General features: G+C 43.4%; 1 protein-coding gene across 2 annotated transcripts in view; it reads left to right on the top strand.

Annotated features, from left to right (window-relative positions):
• Positions 1 to 14,485, top strand: part of PDSS1 (decaprenyl diphosphate synthase subunit 1) — a 70,533-nt gene that overhangs the window by 23,270 nt on the left and 32,778 nt on the right. For both annotated transcript variants that reach the window (XM_030199281.1, XM_030199282.1), the window contains exon 5: positions 9,133 to 9,274. In XM_030199281.1, coding sequence (XP_030055141.1) covers positions 9,133 to 9,274 — 142 coding nt within the window. The remainder of the gene's footprint in view (positions 1 to 9,132; positions 9,275 to 14,485) is intronic.

The raw sequence follows: 14,485 nt of genomic DNA, 5'->3' as shown, positions 1-14,485 counted from the left end.
AGGACTGAGAGAACAGCTAGATTCTGGGATTACCAAATGAGGCAATACTCATACAAGTAAATATCATATAGTACAAAAAAAAGATGAGGTGGGTGGGGGACTTCATATCCTGCCTTTCTGTGGTTACAGAAAAATAAGTGGTTTACATACTATATACAGGTACTTATTTTGTACCTGGGGCAGTGGGGGGTTAAGTGACTTGTCCAGCATCACAAGAAGCTGCAGTGGGAATCGAACCCAGTTCACTAGGATCAAAGCCCACTGCACTAACCACTAGGCTACTCCTCCACTCCCAGAAAAGAATTATAAGACCACCTTGTCTTCCTAATTTACATCCTGCTGCAGTGTATTTACGCATTTATGTATTTATTGCATTTGTATCCCACATTTTCCCACCTATTTGCAGGCTCAATGTGGCTTACGTTGTTCCGTCATGGCGATTGCCGTTTCCGGAGTGAGAGATACAAATGGTATTACATTAAAGAACTTGATTGACATAGTAGATTAAGCAGTCAAGTATAAGGAGTTCATATTCGGAATAAGAGATATGGTGGTATTGCATTAAAGTTAATTCGTGGTAGAGTAGACCTTGGTAGTCAAGTATAGAGAGTTAGGTTTTATCCAGTTCTGGCTTGGGTTTCATTGTCTGGTAGTTAGGATGGATCAATGTGGTATGCCTTGTTGAACAAGCTGGTCTTCAGTGATCTCCGAAAGTTAGTTAGGTCAGGTTTTTTTTTCACGGCGAGTGGTAATGCATTCCATAGCTGCATGTTCCCTCTGCAGAGCTGGGAAGTTGGAAATAGGGCTTTTTAGCATATTGATGATGGATGGTGTTTGGGTCTAGGCTCAGTCACAAGTGACCGAGGCCTACTGTATATGATTAAAGGTGGGGGCCATATCTTGTGCAGATGAAATAACGTGTAGAATCACGTTACCTTTTTGCTTCCAACACCTCCAGTAAAAAGTTGTTGCGTGCACCTGCCACCTTTCCATGTAACATGAGAATTTTTTCCTTAGCGTGAAGAGCACTGAACTTAACAGGATGGAATGCTCCTTGACCAGTCAGTATTCTAGATATCCAGCAAGCAGATGGACGGTCTTCTACAAGCTCCTGGTTTCATCTCGGTGCAGCTCCTGTTCTAGTTATTCTAGTTCAGTGTAGCTTGGGGGTATCCTGGCTGAGTGGCCCCGACTTTAAGGGGTACACCTGGTGATGCCAGGTCCCTCTCCAGCCATATCCTACTTTCTCCTTTCTCACAGAAGTTAAAAAAAAAAACCTCAGAGGTGGAAATTAGCATTTTTCTAGTGCTTTTGGCTATTTCTGGGAGAGGGGGTTGTTTCTGCTTCACGTAGCATTACCTTCTGTGGATAAAAGGCTCCAGACTGTAGTTTCTGCTGTGATGATGAGTATGGCTTTACATTTCTTTTTCCTTTGGGTTCCCTTGTGGTTTTAATTTTGCTTTCAGTTTCACAGCAGCAGAGGCGGTCAAATGTGGGAAGCAGAGAGCAGCATTGGGTCAGTGTCCTGGAGGAGGGGGGTGTTCAGGCACTGGTACAGCGGATGACCCTCTCCTCAATCTTGATGAGCGGCCTCGGTATCCTCACACAGAGTTGATTGCAGCAGCTATTTCAAAACACTGGGGTGCTAAGCCCATGGTTTCTGGGGGAGCACTGCCACTGGCAACTTTGGAGGGATCTCTACCGTCTGCCTCTGGGGTGAGATTCAGACCGTACAAGGGGTTTCTCCTTCGGGGAGGGGGGGGGGGGGGGCTTAAGCCATTCTCCTCAATATTTGTTTTGCTTTTACATTTGGCATATTTGTTGAAGTGCTCTGCACAGAGGTCTGACCCTTTCCCTAATCTAGCTTCTTGGGCTGTCAATTTTTCGGACTCTCTCCAGGCTTCTCAGCCTCTGTAAGCTGCGCATGGGTTCAAGAGGCATTATTTGGGCTCTGAATCAGAATTGGGTTCAGGTTCTTCTCTCTCACCGGCTCTCTTGGAGAGGGACATGTCTGTGTCTTTCCTGGTTTCTCATGTGCAAGAAGGCCTTGAGGAGGGTGAGCTTTTTGCTGATGACCCCACAGCGGTTCGTCTTCCATAAGGAAGAGTTGCTGTCCTTTTATTACAAAGGCTTTGCAGGCACTAAATATTTCTTCCCTGGATGCTCAACCTGCGGGCTTCTCTAATCCTAAAATGACTAGCACCAGGAAGCCACCTAGAGCTTTTCTGGTCCTTAGGCTATGCAGGAATTGGTATCTGCTCTGAGTGACTCCGGATGCTAGTCTTTGGATAGCCAAAGCCATGTCACCGCTTTGGACTTCAAAGAGGCATATTTACACATTCTGATTTGTTCCTGCAGTTTGTGGTTCTGGGACGGCATTTTCAGTTCTAGGTGCTCCTTTCTCTTGGCGTTTAGCTGACAGATTTATGCATGTCCAAATACTTTGGATCTGCCTTATCCATTAGAAGTTGCATGTGATCTTGGAAACATTGCTTACCTCTGTATAACCATCACCACAAGACTCCTGAAGCAGGCCTTTTGATGCTGAAACACAGCAGTTGGGTTGAGTCCTTTCAGTTGTTCCAGTAAAAATCACCTTTTAATACTGGTGTCTCCCTTGCTTTTTGGAAACGCCTCTCTACCCAACTCCCTGGACTCTCTCTTTCTGATGCACGTAGGGACTGATTGTTCCCCCCATCTTGTGTGGCTGTCTTCCAGGTGGTGACTCAGAAGGTGGAGTACGCGAAGTCTGGATCTCAGGGCGACTTGGAACAATGCCAAGGTTTCTAGGTTTTTCATCAGAAAAAAAAAGTACGGCTCCGAGGTCTCTTCTTCAGCTGTGGCCGGAGTCGGCTCTTCTTTGTGTTTCCCTGGTGGCCGGTGATAGGTAGGGTACTACACAAGATTTGTCAACACCAGGGCCTTGTCATTCTGATAGCTCAGGATTAGCCCAGGAGGCCATAATACATGGACCTGGTGTAGCTGTTGGTAGACGAGCCATTTCGGCTTTCCAGTTCTCCAATCCTCTTCTGATAGAGGATCCTTCCCCCTTTGGTCTTATTGCCTGGTTCTTGGTCGAAGTTAGCTTCCTCAGAATAACCCTTCTTCCTTATTACCACTCTGCTTCAGGTGAAGAAGCATTCTACTTTAGTGGCTTGTTTTTGAGGGCTGTTTCACCCTTTCGCTTTTCCCTGCCAAAAAGCCACAGATTTTGGCATTCTTGCAGGAGGATCTCTTGCCTGTTACCTGGATAGGGTTACTAATTCCTCTCTGGCTTCTCATCTAGATGTCGTTTACTTCCTCAAAGGGGTGACTTGTCTTAAGTCTCCTATGAAACGTCCGTATCCTGAGTGGAATCTGATTCTAGTACTTTGATATTTCCAGAAGTCACCATTTCACCCTTTATGGAAGGCTGCTCTAGCCTTTTGGCCGCAATTTCATCAGTGTGTAGAATTTCTGAGCTTCAAGCGCTGTCCTGCAGGGATCTTTTCAGCATTTTTCCGAGGCAGGAGTGAAGTTGCATACTGTTCTTTCCTTTCTCCCTAAGGTGGTGTCGGCTTTTTACTTCAACCAGCCATTGTTTCTTCCTTCCTTTCTAGAGGAACAGCATCGATCATATTTTCACTTGTTGCATTTGCTGGACGTGTGGCACGTGCTTTTGCAGTATTTGGTGACTACCAATGACTTTCATCGTTCAGATTATTATTACATTTGTACCCCGCGCTTTCCCACTCAAAGCAGGTTCAATGCGGCTTACTTAATAATAGGGATTACAAAGTATTGATAGAGAAAATATAAGTTAAGTATAACAGAAAAATAAAAGAGATAGGTAGGTAGAGATGGGCAATTGTGAAGGGAGTAGGAGAAGAATGAGCAAGGGTAGGTGAGCATTGGAGGAGGGGTAGAGGAGATGGGAGGGGAAGGGAAAATGGGATAAGTAAATGGAAGTTTGGTGGGAGATGTAGTCTAGGTCATTATCATTATTTCCTGGATATGTGTTGGGTAGATGGGTACATAGGATTAGTCTGGAACCTTTGGGTAGGCTTGTTTGAACAGATGCGTTTTTAGTGATTTCTGGAAGGGTAGATAGTTCCTGATTGATCGGATAGGTCTGGGGAGTGCATTCCAGAGTTGGCTGCCTAAGAAGGAGAAGTTGGATCCATGGTAGGTTTTGTACTTGAGATCATCTCTTTGTTCCTTTTTTCGGGACCATATAAAGGTGAGGCAGCTTTCATGGCAACCATTGTGTGCTGAGTTAAAGACGCAATAGCTTCTGCGTATGTGCTCTCAGGCCGACAACTGCGTACATTCTACTTGGGCCATGGTGACGTGGACGGAGACTAGGGTTGTTTCTCTTGAAGAAATCTGTAGAGCAGCAACCTGGTCTTTCTTGCACACTTTTTCAGGACACTATTGTGTAGATATTGTGGCTCAGATGGAGGCTTTCTTTGAAGATTTGGTGCTTTCTGTGGGGGTTTTGGCTTCCTACCCTACTTAGGAACTGCTTTGCTACATCCCACAAGGCTCTGCCAAATTTTCTTAACTTGCATTTTTTTTGTACTTGAATCTTTACATTCTCTGCACTTAGCACTATGCAAATATTCTGCATTAATGCTCTTATTAATAATGTCTGAATACATACCAGACCAAACCTCTAAAATACTACCGGTACATCGATGACATTTTTATGATTTGGACGGAGGGGGAAGAAACTCTGAAACAATTTTACTATTCCTTCAATACATACCATCCTACAATCAGATTCAAAATTGACTGCTCCCCAGAAAAAGTCAATTTTTTTGACACCACAGTCTCAATCAATGATGGCTGTATACAAACATCTATATACAAGAAACCCAAAGACAGATGCAGCTACCTCCACAACTCCAGCTTCCATCCTTCACATACAAAAAGATCCATTATTTACAGCCAAGCCACAAGATACCACCGTATCTGCTCAGACCCAGGGGATAGAGACAGTCACCTTGAAAGCCTGACTGCATCCTTCAAACAGGCTACAACCCCAAAATAATCTCCAAGAATATTGCCTCCTCCCTCAAAACACCCAGGGAAAATCTGCTGCAGTACAAGGAAAAAAAAAGCCACAGACAGAATCCCCCTTGTAGTGACATACAATCCAGAGCTGGAAAAACTGAGGAAAATCATAAGAGATCTATAGCCGCTACTCCAAGAGGATGAATTACTGAAAGAGATATTCCCATCCCCACCAGTGCTGGCCTTCCGACAGCCACCCAACTTAAAACACAAGCTAATTAGAAGTAAACTCCGAACACAGACTGAAAAAGAAGAGAAGGGTACATTTCCCTGTAATATATCCAGCTGCAAGCTATGCCAAAACATTTCACAGGACCCCACAGTCATTCACAAAGGAAAAATATTTAACATAAAGGAATCTTTCACATGCTCATCTTCCAATGTGGTATGTATATCATTCAGTGTAAAAAATGTAATTAAGGATGCTATATTGGAGAAACAGGCCAGATGCTTAAGACAAGATTTTATCTACATAGACACCACATGAAGAAAGCCGGTGCCAGTCAGGTTCCCACCCCTGTAGGCCAACACTGTACCAGTGATTTCATAGTAAGAATCCTGAAAGGTAACTTTAAAACAATACAGGAACGTAAGACCTTTGAAGTCAGAATGATTGAATATTTTGATACCCAACAGGCAGGACCTAACAAGGACCTGGGTTTTCTAGCCTATTATAAACCATAAAGTTGTATTTCTCTGTTTATCACCCTCCTCTCACCTACCCACACCCATCCTGTTAGACTATCAATGAAATGCTTTGATGTCCCCAAGCATACCTCCGACCCACCCCCACCCTCCCACCCTGTCAGACTGTCAAAGTAATGCTTGGATGTTTCACTTATATATACTATCTGCTACCACATTTGCTTATTTCCGATCTGACGAAGAAGGGCAACCTTCGAAAGCTAATCAAGAAATGTATTATGTCCAATAAAAAAAGGTATCATCTTATTTTCTTTTCCATGTTTTATTTTTTGATTTTTTTTTTTGTTACATTTGTACCCTGCGCTTTCCCACTCATGGCAGGCGCAATGCGGCGAAACCTCATTTAGCAGAATGTTTTTTTTTGTTTTTGTTACATTTGTACCCCGCGCTTTTCCCACTCATGGCAGGTTCAATGCGGCTTACATGGGGCAATGGAGGGTTAAGTGACTTGCCCAGAGTCACAAGGAGCTGCCTGTGCCTGAAGTGGGAATCGAACTCAGTTCCTCAGTTCCCCAGGACCAAAGTCCACCACCCTAAACACTACTTGTTTGACCACCTTAAGCTCATCGGATGCAATAATCCCCAAGTTCTGCTTTTCATTCATTCACAAAAGTACTTCACCCGCTATACTTTACTGCTCCTTTGAGTTTTTGCAGCAAAAATGCATGACCCTGCATTTTTAGCTTTAAATAGTAGCTGCCAAATTCTAGACCATTCTTCAAATGTTGCTAAATCCCTCCTCATGTTATCCACACCATCAAGAATGAATTGCCTAATGCAGATTTTGGTATCATCTGCAAAGATGCAAAGCTTATCAGACAGCCCTTCCACAATATCGCTTACAAAAATGTTAAAAAGAAAGAGACCAAGAACTGATCCCTGTGGCACACCACTGGTAGTTCCCTTTTGCTCAGTTTGAGCTTCATCTACCTCTACACTTTGTCACTTTCTGCTTAACCAGTTTCTAATCCAGCCAGTGACTTTAGTAGCCATTCTGAGGGTACTCAGTTTATTTTTAAGTTGCCTATACAGAACCTTATCAAAGCGTTGAAATTTAAGTATATCCTGGTCAATATTCAGGTTGCAGCGGTGAGCATTTCTTTTTTTTTTTAATGCTGTCACTCACTAGTTAAATTATCTCCAGATATTCAGCGCCAGACCATGTGCAGGCACTGGCATTGAATATCTAGGCCTGACTGGACTGCTATTGGCTGCTGAAACTTAATATGGCTCCCAGCCAAAATTCAGCTGGGGCCCACATAAAATACTTCAATATTTAGCCGTGACCTGTATAAGTGGAGTCCATATATCTTGAAGCTCTCTTTCCTCCTCCTGTCCCATCACAGTAGCTCCAATCCCCATTTCTCCCTGCCTGCTTACTGGCCCTGGTAGTCTAGTGGTCCTTGGGGCAGGAGCGAACCCCACTTGCTCCTTCTCTTCATGCCTAATCACAAATGGTCGCCATAGCCTCTATCTGTTGTTGGGAGAGGGGGGATCAGAAATGCTGGAGCGGAAGGGTGGAGCAATGAGCTTCGGCCCAACTGACAGCTCAGCAGGCGCTGGCCGCTATTCAGTGCTGGCACCCGCATAGCTAAATGACTAAAATTAGGACTGTTATTTATTTGGTCCTATTTGGTTGTTTAGCTATGTGGATACAGACACTGAATTTTGCCGGCACCTGCATAGTTGCCAGCTTTTTTCCCCGATTCCACCCTTGGAATGCCGCCCCTCTGTGGCCAGTCAGAGCCAATATTCAGTGACACCACCCAGTTAATGTGCCGCTGAATATTGGCAACTGGCTTGCTAGGTGCAGTTTAAGCCTGCTTGGATCGTTTTGTATATCAACTGGATCATGTCTAGCACTGTCACTTGATTGAACTCTTGTCACCCAGTCATAGAAATGAATCCGATTCATCTGACAAGACCTACCCTACCTGTAGTAAAACCATGCAGCATCAGGTCCTGCAATGCATTAGATTTCAGCTCTGAAGAAGCATTATAGAGGTCAGACAGCAGTGCCACTGGAACTTCCCTGAATTCCTTCAGTACCCTTGGATATATCCCATCGGGCCCCATTGCTTTGTCTACCCTTAGTTTAGCTAGCTCTTTATGAACACAAGGTCTACCTCATTTCCATTCTTGTTTGTGTTTGACTTGTTTGGTCCTACTCCTGGCCCTTCATGTCTGAGCATAGAACAGAAATATTTCTAAGTAACTCCATGTTGTTTGTTAGATTCTTATTGTACTGTCTCGCTGTGGTACAACCAAAGTGGTTTGCATATTATTTACAGGTCCTATCTCTGTCCCTAAATGGGCTCACAATCTGTTTTTGTACTGAGGCAATGGAGGGTTAAATGACTTGCCCAGGGTCACAAAGAGCTGCAGTGGGAATTAAACACTGATCCCTGGTTTTTAGCCCACTGTGTTAACCAATAGGCTACTCCTCCATTCTTTATCAGCCTCTACATATTCCTCCCCTTCACCCTTGAGTACTGCAATGTAATTTTGCATTTTCTTCTATCACTAACATTAAAAAAAGTCTTGCCCCCCCATAATTTAACGTATTGGCTATTTTTTCTTCCATTTGCATCTTTGCTTTCCTGATTACTTTACCAACTTCTCTTAGCTTTTTCAGATTCTCTTTTCCTTTTTCTGTGATCTCTTGTAATTTCTGAAAGCTGACCTCTTTTTCCATACCCTTTCAGCTTTTTCTTTTGAGAACCAAAGCAGCGTTTATTTCTTCTTACTTTCGTTTACTTTCCTAACAGAAAGGTTTGTTACCTTTAAAATAGCTCCTTTAGTTTTGCCTACTGCTTTTCTACTTCCTCCAAATGTTCCCATCCAGCTAACAACTCCTTGAGGTATTTCCTCATCTTGACAGATTTTTTTTTTTTTTGAAGTCTAGAACCTTCATTTTTGAATGAATCCTCTCCCACGTATGTCTTAATATTGAACCGCACCATTGGTGATCACAGGATGTCAGATGCTGTAGCATCACAAACACTCTCCCCTTTTCTAAGCATTAGGTCCAGTATGACCCCCATCCCGCATAGGTTCTATTACCAAATGCTGGAACATTTCTACCTGTAGAGAATCCAGGATCTCCCTATTTGTAGTGAAGGCACTCCTCTTCCTTCCTGCCCCCCCCCCTCCATTCTCAGTGACCTAAGAAACAACTCATTGAAAGGCTACTTTTGTATGAAATAGGTAAGTTCCCTTTTTGTCTCTACCCCCATAGAAGCTGTAAACTATGACTTGCTGTGCAGCCCTGAAGTACAAGCTTGCTGGCTTTGATGCAACAGAGTGATAGTGTTTGTCGGGAATGCCTGCACTGTATATATTTTGCTGTATACTGCCCTTGTGTATCTGCAGGGAGATGTTTGCGAGCCAGCGTTCGATAGCCATAATTGCAGAAATGATCCATACTGCTAGTCTCGTCCATGATGATGTGATTGATGGCTCTGATTCTCGAAGAGGAAAAAGCACAATTAATCGGATCTGGGGTGAAAGAAAGGTGAGCTTGATCATTTTAGGCCAATGTTGTTTCAAATTACAAGGATAAAATATATACTCAGAATTTGAAATTGGAGGTAATTCTGTGATATTGTGCCCTCTCTTACATCTTAATGTCTGTTGTGATATTTAATTATTTTTAAAAATGTTAGATGTCCTTACCACAGCGCAGAAATGTAACAAATGGATTATCTAATTCTATTTTCTATTTAGACTTTGAATATTTGATTCTTTCGGGTTTTCATATTGATGTGCAGGAAACGTCCCTTCTCCAAATGTTTTAAGGCTAATTTTTAATCCTTATATGCCGTAAGATGAAGAGGGACTGTGGGATGTTTTCCTTGAAGACTAAGGGTGCTCATATGAATGATGTGGCTTTATTTGTGTTGGGTTTCTTTTTTTATCTTCCTCTCTTGAACAATTGCAGGGAATAAACAGAGAGCAGTTACCGCCACTTCCATCTTTATACTTTATCTTTGTTCATTTTGAAACAAGTAGTGAAAGCTGAATAAGCCCTTTAAAAGGTGTGGCGAAAATCTAGTGACCCAGTGGAAAATTGTGACTGGGAAGCTGATTTACCTAGCAGTTTTTATCAGTGAGTAGTCAAATATCCATGAAAGTTTGAGTGAATTTTCTGCTAGCCTGATAATATAGATGGTAATTCTATAAAGTGGGTGCTAACATTTAGGTGTTGATTGCATGTGTAAATGATTAGAATAATTTTGTGTGTGTGAATATTTGTGAACACGTGCACATAAATGGCAGAATGTTGCCTAAGCCAGTGGTCTTCACTAATTTTTAAGTCAGGGCTACTTTGAATTCTAATGAGCTGAAGGAGAGCCACCAAATTTCTTCCCATACAGAGCTGCAACACTGTTGACCAGTGTGGGTCAATGACATTCATCCCAACCAGCCCACCTTCAAACTTTTCATTGAGGGTATCCTCAAAGAGATCAGCATTTCCAAACTCATTCTCCATCTATTGAGAAATGCCTTGCTCTTCAAGCCTATGACTTATCCTCCCATCCGCTTCCTCCTTTCTTTCCTGAGCTTGGGTAGAGAGGCGAGAGAAGCAAAACAAAATGCATAAAGACGATGGAAGCTGCCACAGAGGTCTTCAAGGGTTGCCATTGGCCCCCAGGCCTTGCATTGAAGAATATGGGCCTAAGCAGTATTCTGTAAATAAATTCAAATTTTACATAGCATGTATTTTACAGTTGTGTACACATGGGTGAAATCTGGGCTGGACTCACATATATAACTTCCAGAATAGTATGTTACACATGTATCTTCAGCATTTATGCATACGTTTCTGGAATAGTGGGAAGGACTAATGGAAAGAAAATTATCAGGTAAGATCTAATTTCTGCATATGAGTTCTCCAAAGTTCAGATTCTGGAGGTTGGTCTCATATCCAGTGAAGCAGTATAAAATGTTTCTCTAGATAGGGCTTCCTCACAAATGCTATCCCCACACTTTTCTCCATTGGAAGCTCAGTATAGTCATCCATTATAAACAAGCCTCTGCTTGTGGTATCAGTGTGACATCTAGCATAGTAGTGTTTTAAGTTTTCAATATGGAGAGAGATACATTGTAAATTTTACATCACCTTACATGCATTCAAAGTGGGCCTAGTGGATGGGAGTGTTAGAAACAAGTATTTGTGGGAAATCAAAGAGGTGGAGGGTACCTATTTACACTGTATGTGGAAGTACCCCCATATTTTGAGATTCCTTTCTATAATCTCAATTTCTTTGTCATCCAGACCAGCGGAAGGAGACAGAGAAAACAAATAGTTCCAAGTACGCCGCCCTTAAAGGCATTGTTCAGCCTAGAATGTTCAGTATTTTTCTTTGTTGCCTGGTGGATGGATTGTGCAGCTCCTGTCTGGTGCGTAGCTGGCAGCTTATGTCCTGGGTTTCCCACAGGTCAGTTGAGTGGGGATTGTAGCTGGTTGCCTGACGTTCTGGTTGGAATGGATGATACCCAGTGATTGTGGTTTCCCTCATCCCTCAGCTAGAGTGACACCCGGTGATACCGACTCCCCCCCCCCCCCCCCCCCCCAAAGTTCCACTCTGGCCCTGTGTGGCATTTTGGGAAGTGTTGTGAAGCTTAACTTTGCAGTTCAGCTGGATTCCTGGTGGCATAGCAAGCATATGCCTTGATTTTTCTTTTCCAGGGCTTAGCTAGTTCTTCCTCAGGTCGCAATGCTCAGCAACACTATCTCTTGGCTTTGTTCCAGATGGTCTATATCTGGGCTTGGTGACTTTTTTCCTCTCGTAGGAAATCTTTTATGTTGTTGCTCGTTCTCCAGTTTTTAGCGGGCCAGGGTTCCTTTAGGCACCTGGTTCCCACTTTCCTTTCTGGGGCATCACTAATGCTGTGGGCTCTTCTAGTGGTTGGCCATGTTCCTTCCCGCTGGGGTGTTTCCTCTGTTTGTCAATGGTCTCTCTCTCTCTTGTTCTGTTTGGATGTGTTAAAAAAAAAAAAAGGAAATCAGGAGGCTGGCATGGGTGTAGTCCCTGATGCTGCTGGTGTTAGCAATTGGTGCAGTCTCAGATTTTGTTTTTCTTCCGGGCAGTTCTTCTCAGCGGGACTGCTTAGTGATTTTTCCAGCAAGATGCTGCTGGTGTCTTCCAGAGTGGTATGGTGTGGTCCGCTTTCGGTTATACGTTCTCGCGGGTATCTCTTGGAGGATTCTCACGTAGCAGCCTTATTTCAACCCTTCGACAGGCTTCCTGGTCTCGGGTAATGGCGGCTGCCTTTGACGCAGATTCAGGCCATTCGCCTCACATTTGCAACTGCTTCGGTGTCGTATCCTTGGCTAGGGCTGATATCGGGGCTTGGTAGTAGTTCAGGGTTCTAGAAATACCCAGCCAGAGTGCTTCGCTGTCTGTAAGTACATCGCAGGGCCCTTCTGAGAAGCTGCATCCTTCTCAGGGGTTTCTTTAGCCCTTCACATGGTTTGTGCGGTGCCTGTCAGTGCTTCTTGGGTTCCTTTGCCAACTCCTTAATGCAATTCTCTACAGTCCCTGCGATGGGCTCTGCAGCTTCTCTTTGCATTGTAGGCCAGGGACCCAGAATCACTGGGTATCATCCATTCCAACCAGAACTTCAAGCAATTAGCTATAACCCTCACTCAACTGACCTGTGGGAAACCCAGGGCAGGAGCTGCCAGCCAGGCACCAGACAGGAGCTGCACTATCCATGCACCATCCTCTTGGAGACTGAGAAAATTACTGAACATTCCAGGCTGCATAATGCCTTTAAGGGTGAAGTATTTTAGAACTATTTATTTTCTCTGTCTCCTTTCTCTGGTGGATGGACATAACCCATTGGTCTGGGGTAAGACATAATTTTACCATGGGGGGGCACTCCCAAATACAGTGTAAATAGGTATCTCTTCACAAGGAGAAATTCAAAATGAATATGCTTTCCTACATTCTACCATCCCTAAAGAATGGGGACTGGCTATGTACCATAGTTCGCAAGGATGCATACACACCTAAACCAATCTATCATTGTTGCAGAAGGTATCTGAGATTCATCTTTCAAATAGAGAATTTTCAATTAAAGGTCCTTCCGTTCTGCCTGTTGTGTGTTCATGAAATTCTTTGTAGTGGTATCAGCCCACCTCCAAAAACAAGGTACCCAACCTTCCCACACCTCAATAATTGGCTTCTAGTGGCATCTTCCTAAATGTACTTGCAGATGTTGGATCACATGGCTGCAGCTGTCCATATGGAATTGGCACTCCTATCCTTTTTTCTGCCATCTTTTGGCTATCAGTTCAACTTGGTGTGATGTTATAGTTGGGTTATCAACACAAATCTTACAGTGAGTGTTTCTTGTTTCATTACAATAATGGCTAATACTAACCACAGATGCATGAAATATAGGCTACAGAGCCTGTATTCATGGTCTTCGAATGCAAGTAATGTTGTGAAACCTCTAGGACTTTAACCAAATCAACCATTTAGAGCTCCATTTAGTTTACTATGCTCTTTGAGTTTTTCTTCATCTCCTCCAGGGCAAGTCTGTTTTAATCCAGACATACAACTAAGTGGCAGTGTTTTATATTATTTATTTGTTGCATTTGTATCCCACATTTTCCCACCTTTTTGCAGGCTCAATGTGGCTTACAATACATCATGAATAGTGGAAGATATCAACAAACAGAATGGGATTCCTACATCTCTTCTGAGAAGTAGCAAAATTTGAGACTGTCATAACCAATCGCGTCCAAATACAGGCTGCTTATAGTCCCACATATAACCACGGCCATATAGTCAACAGCCTCAACAGAGTGCTGCAACCTTGTGAGTGGTCTATAGACCCTGCAACTATGCAGACATCTTTCAAGTATGGGAAACCCATCAGTTGGAACACTTCATGAACAGCAACAATGCAAAGCTTCCTGTCTTCTGCTCCATCCTTCTATCCCTCAATTGCCTACCCCTAGATGCAGTAATGATCCCCTGAATGTGGTCTCTTCTGTATGTATATTTCTACCATTTGCAAAAAAACTGCACAAATTTCAACAAAAGCCAAGTACCACGATTCTCATAGTTCCATACTGACGTTGACTGAACTGGTTTCTTCTCCTAAAGAGTTTAACAGTTCTTCAGCCATGCAGATTTCAAAGGTTTCCAACATTAATCACGTGGGAGCCGATGCATTTAAGTCCCCAGAAGCAACTGCCCACTAATTTCACCATGGTAAAAATTACCAAGGTGGAAATAGGTGATTCACTAAAGAAATTTCATGCAAAGGAGCAGCATGGACTCTTACCGTGCTCCTCAGTAGGAGAAAGCACCAGGCCATGTGCATAGCAGTCATTCGGTAAGCGTGGCTGCTATGTACATGCCCAGAACAGCTGAACAGCCTCTGCTGCTACACAGCTTCCATACATGCCAGTTTTACATACCAGAAACAGAGTGATCTGTTTTGCTACCATATGTGTGTGTCATATATGGTAGCAAAAGAGAGCACTCATCTGTTTCTGATGTGTAAATCCAGTGTGTAAGAAAGCCATATGTAGCTTTTTGTTTGTTTTAGGCTGCCAGAGCTCCCCATCCACCCCTGCCTCGACAACTGCCCTGCAAGAAGGTAGACATAGGCAGGCAGGGAATGCTATGGACGCAACAGGGCATCACACTGGGGTCCAGACAGCTTCAGTGGAACTTTAATAAGCTCTGACCTGGCGTTTTCT

Source organism: Microcaecilia unicolor, chromosome 1 (assembly GCF_901765095.1).
Source record: "Microcaecilia unicolor chromosome 1, aMicUni1.1, whole genome shotgun sequence".
Taxonomy (NCBI): Eukaryota; Metazoa; Chordata; class Amphibia; order Gymnophiona; family Siphonopidae; genus Microcaecilia; species Microcaecilia unicolor.
This window is presented reverse-complemented; position numbering and strand designations above follow the sequence as displayed.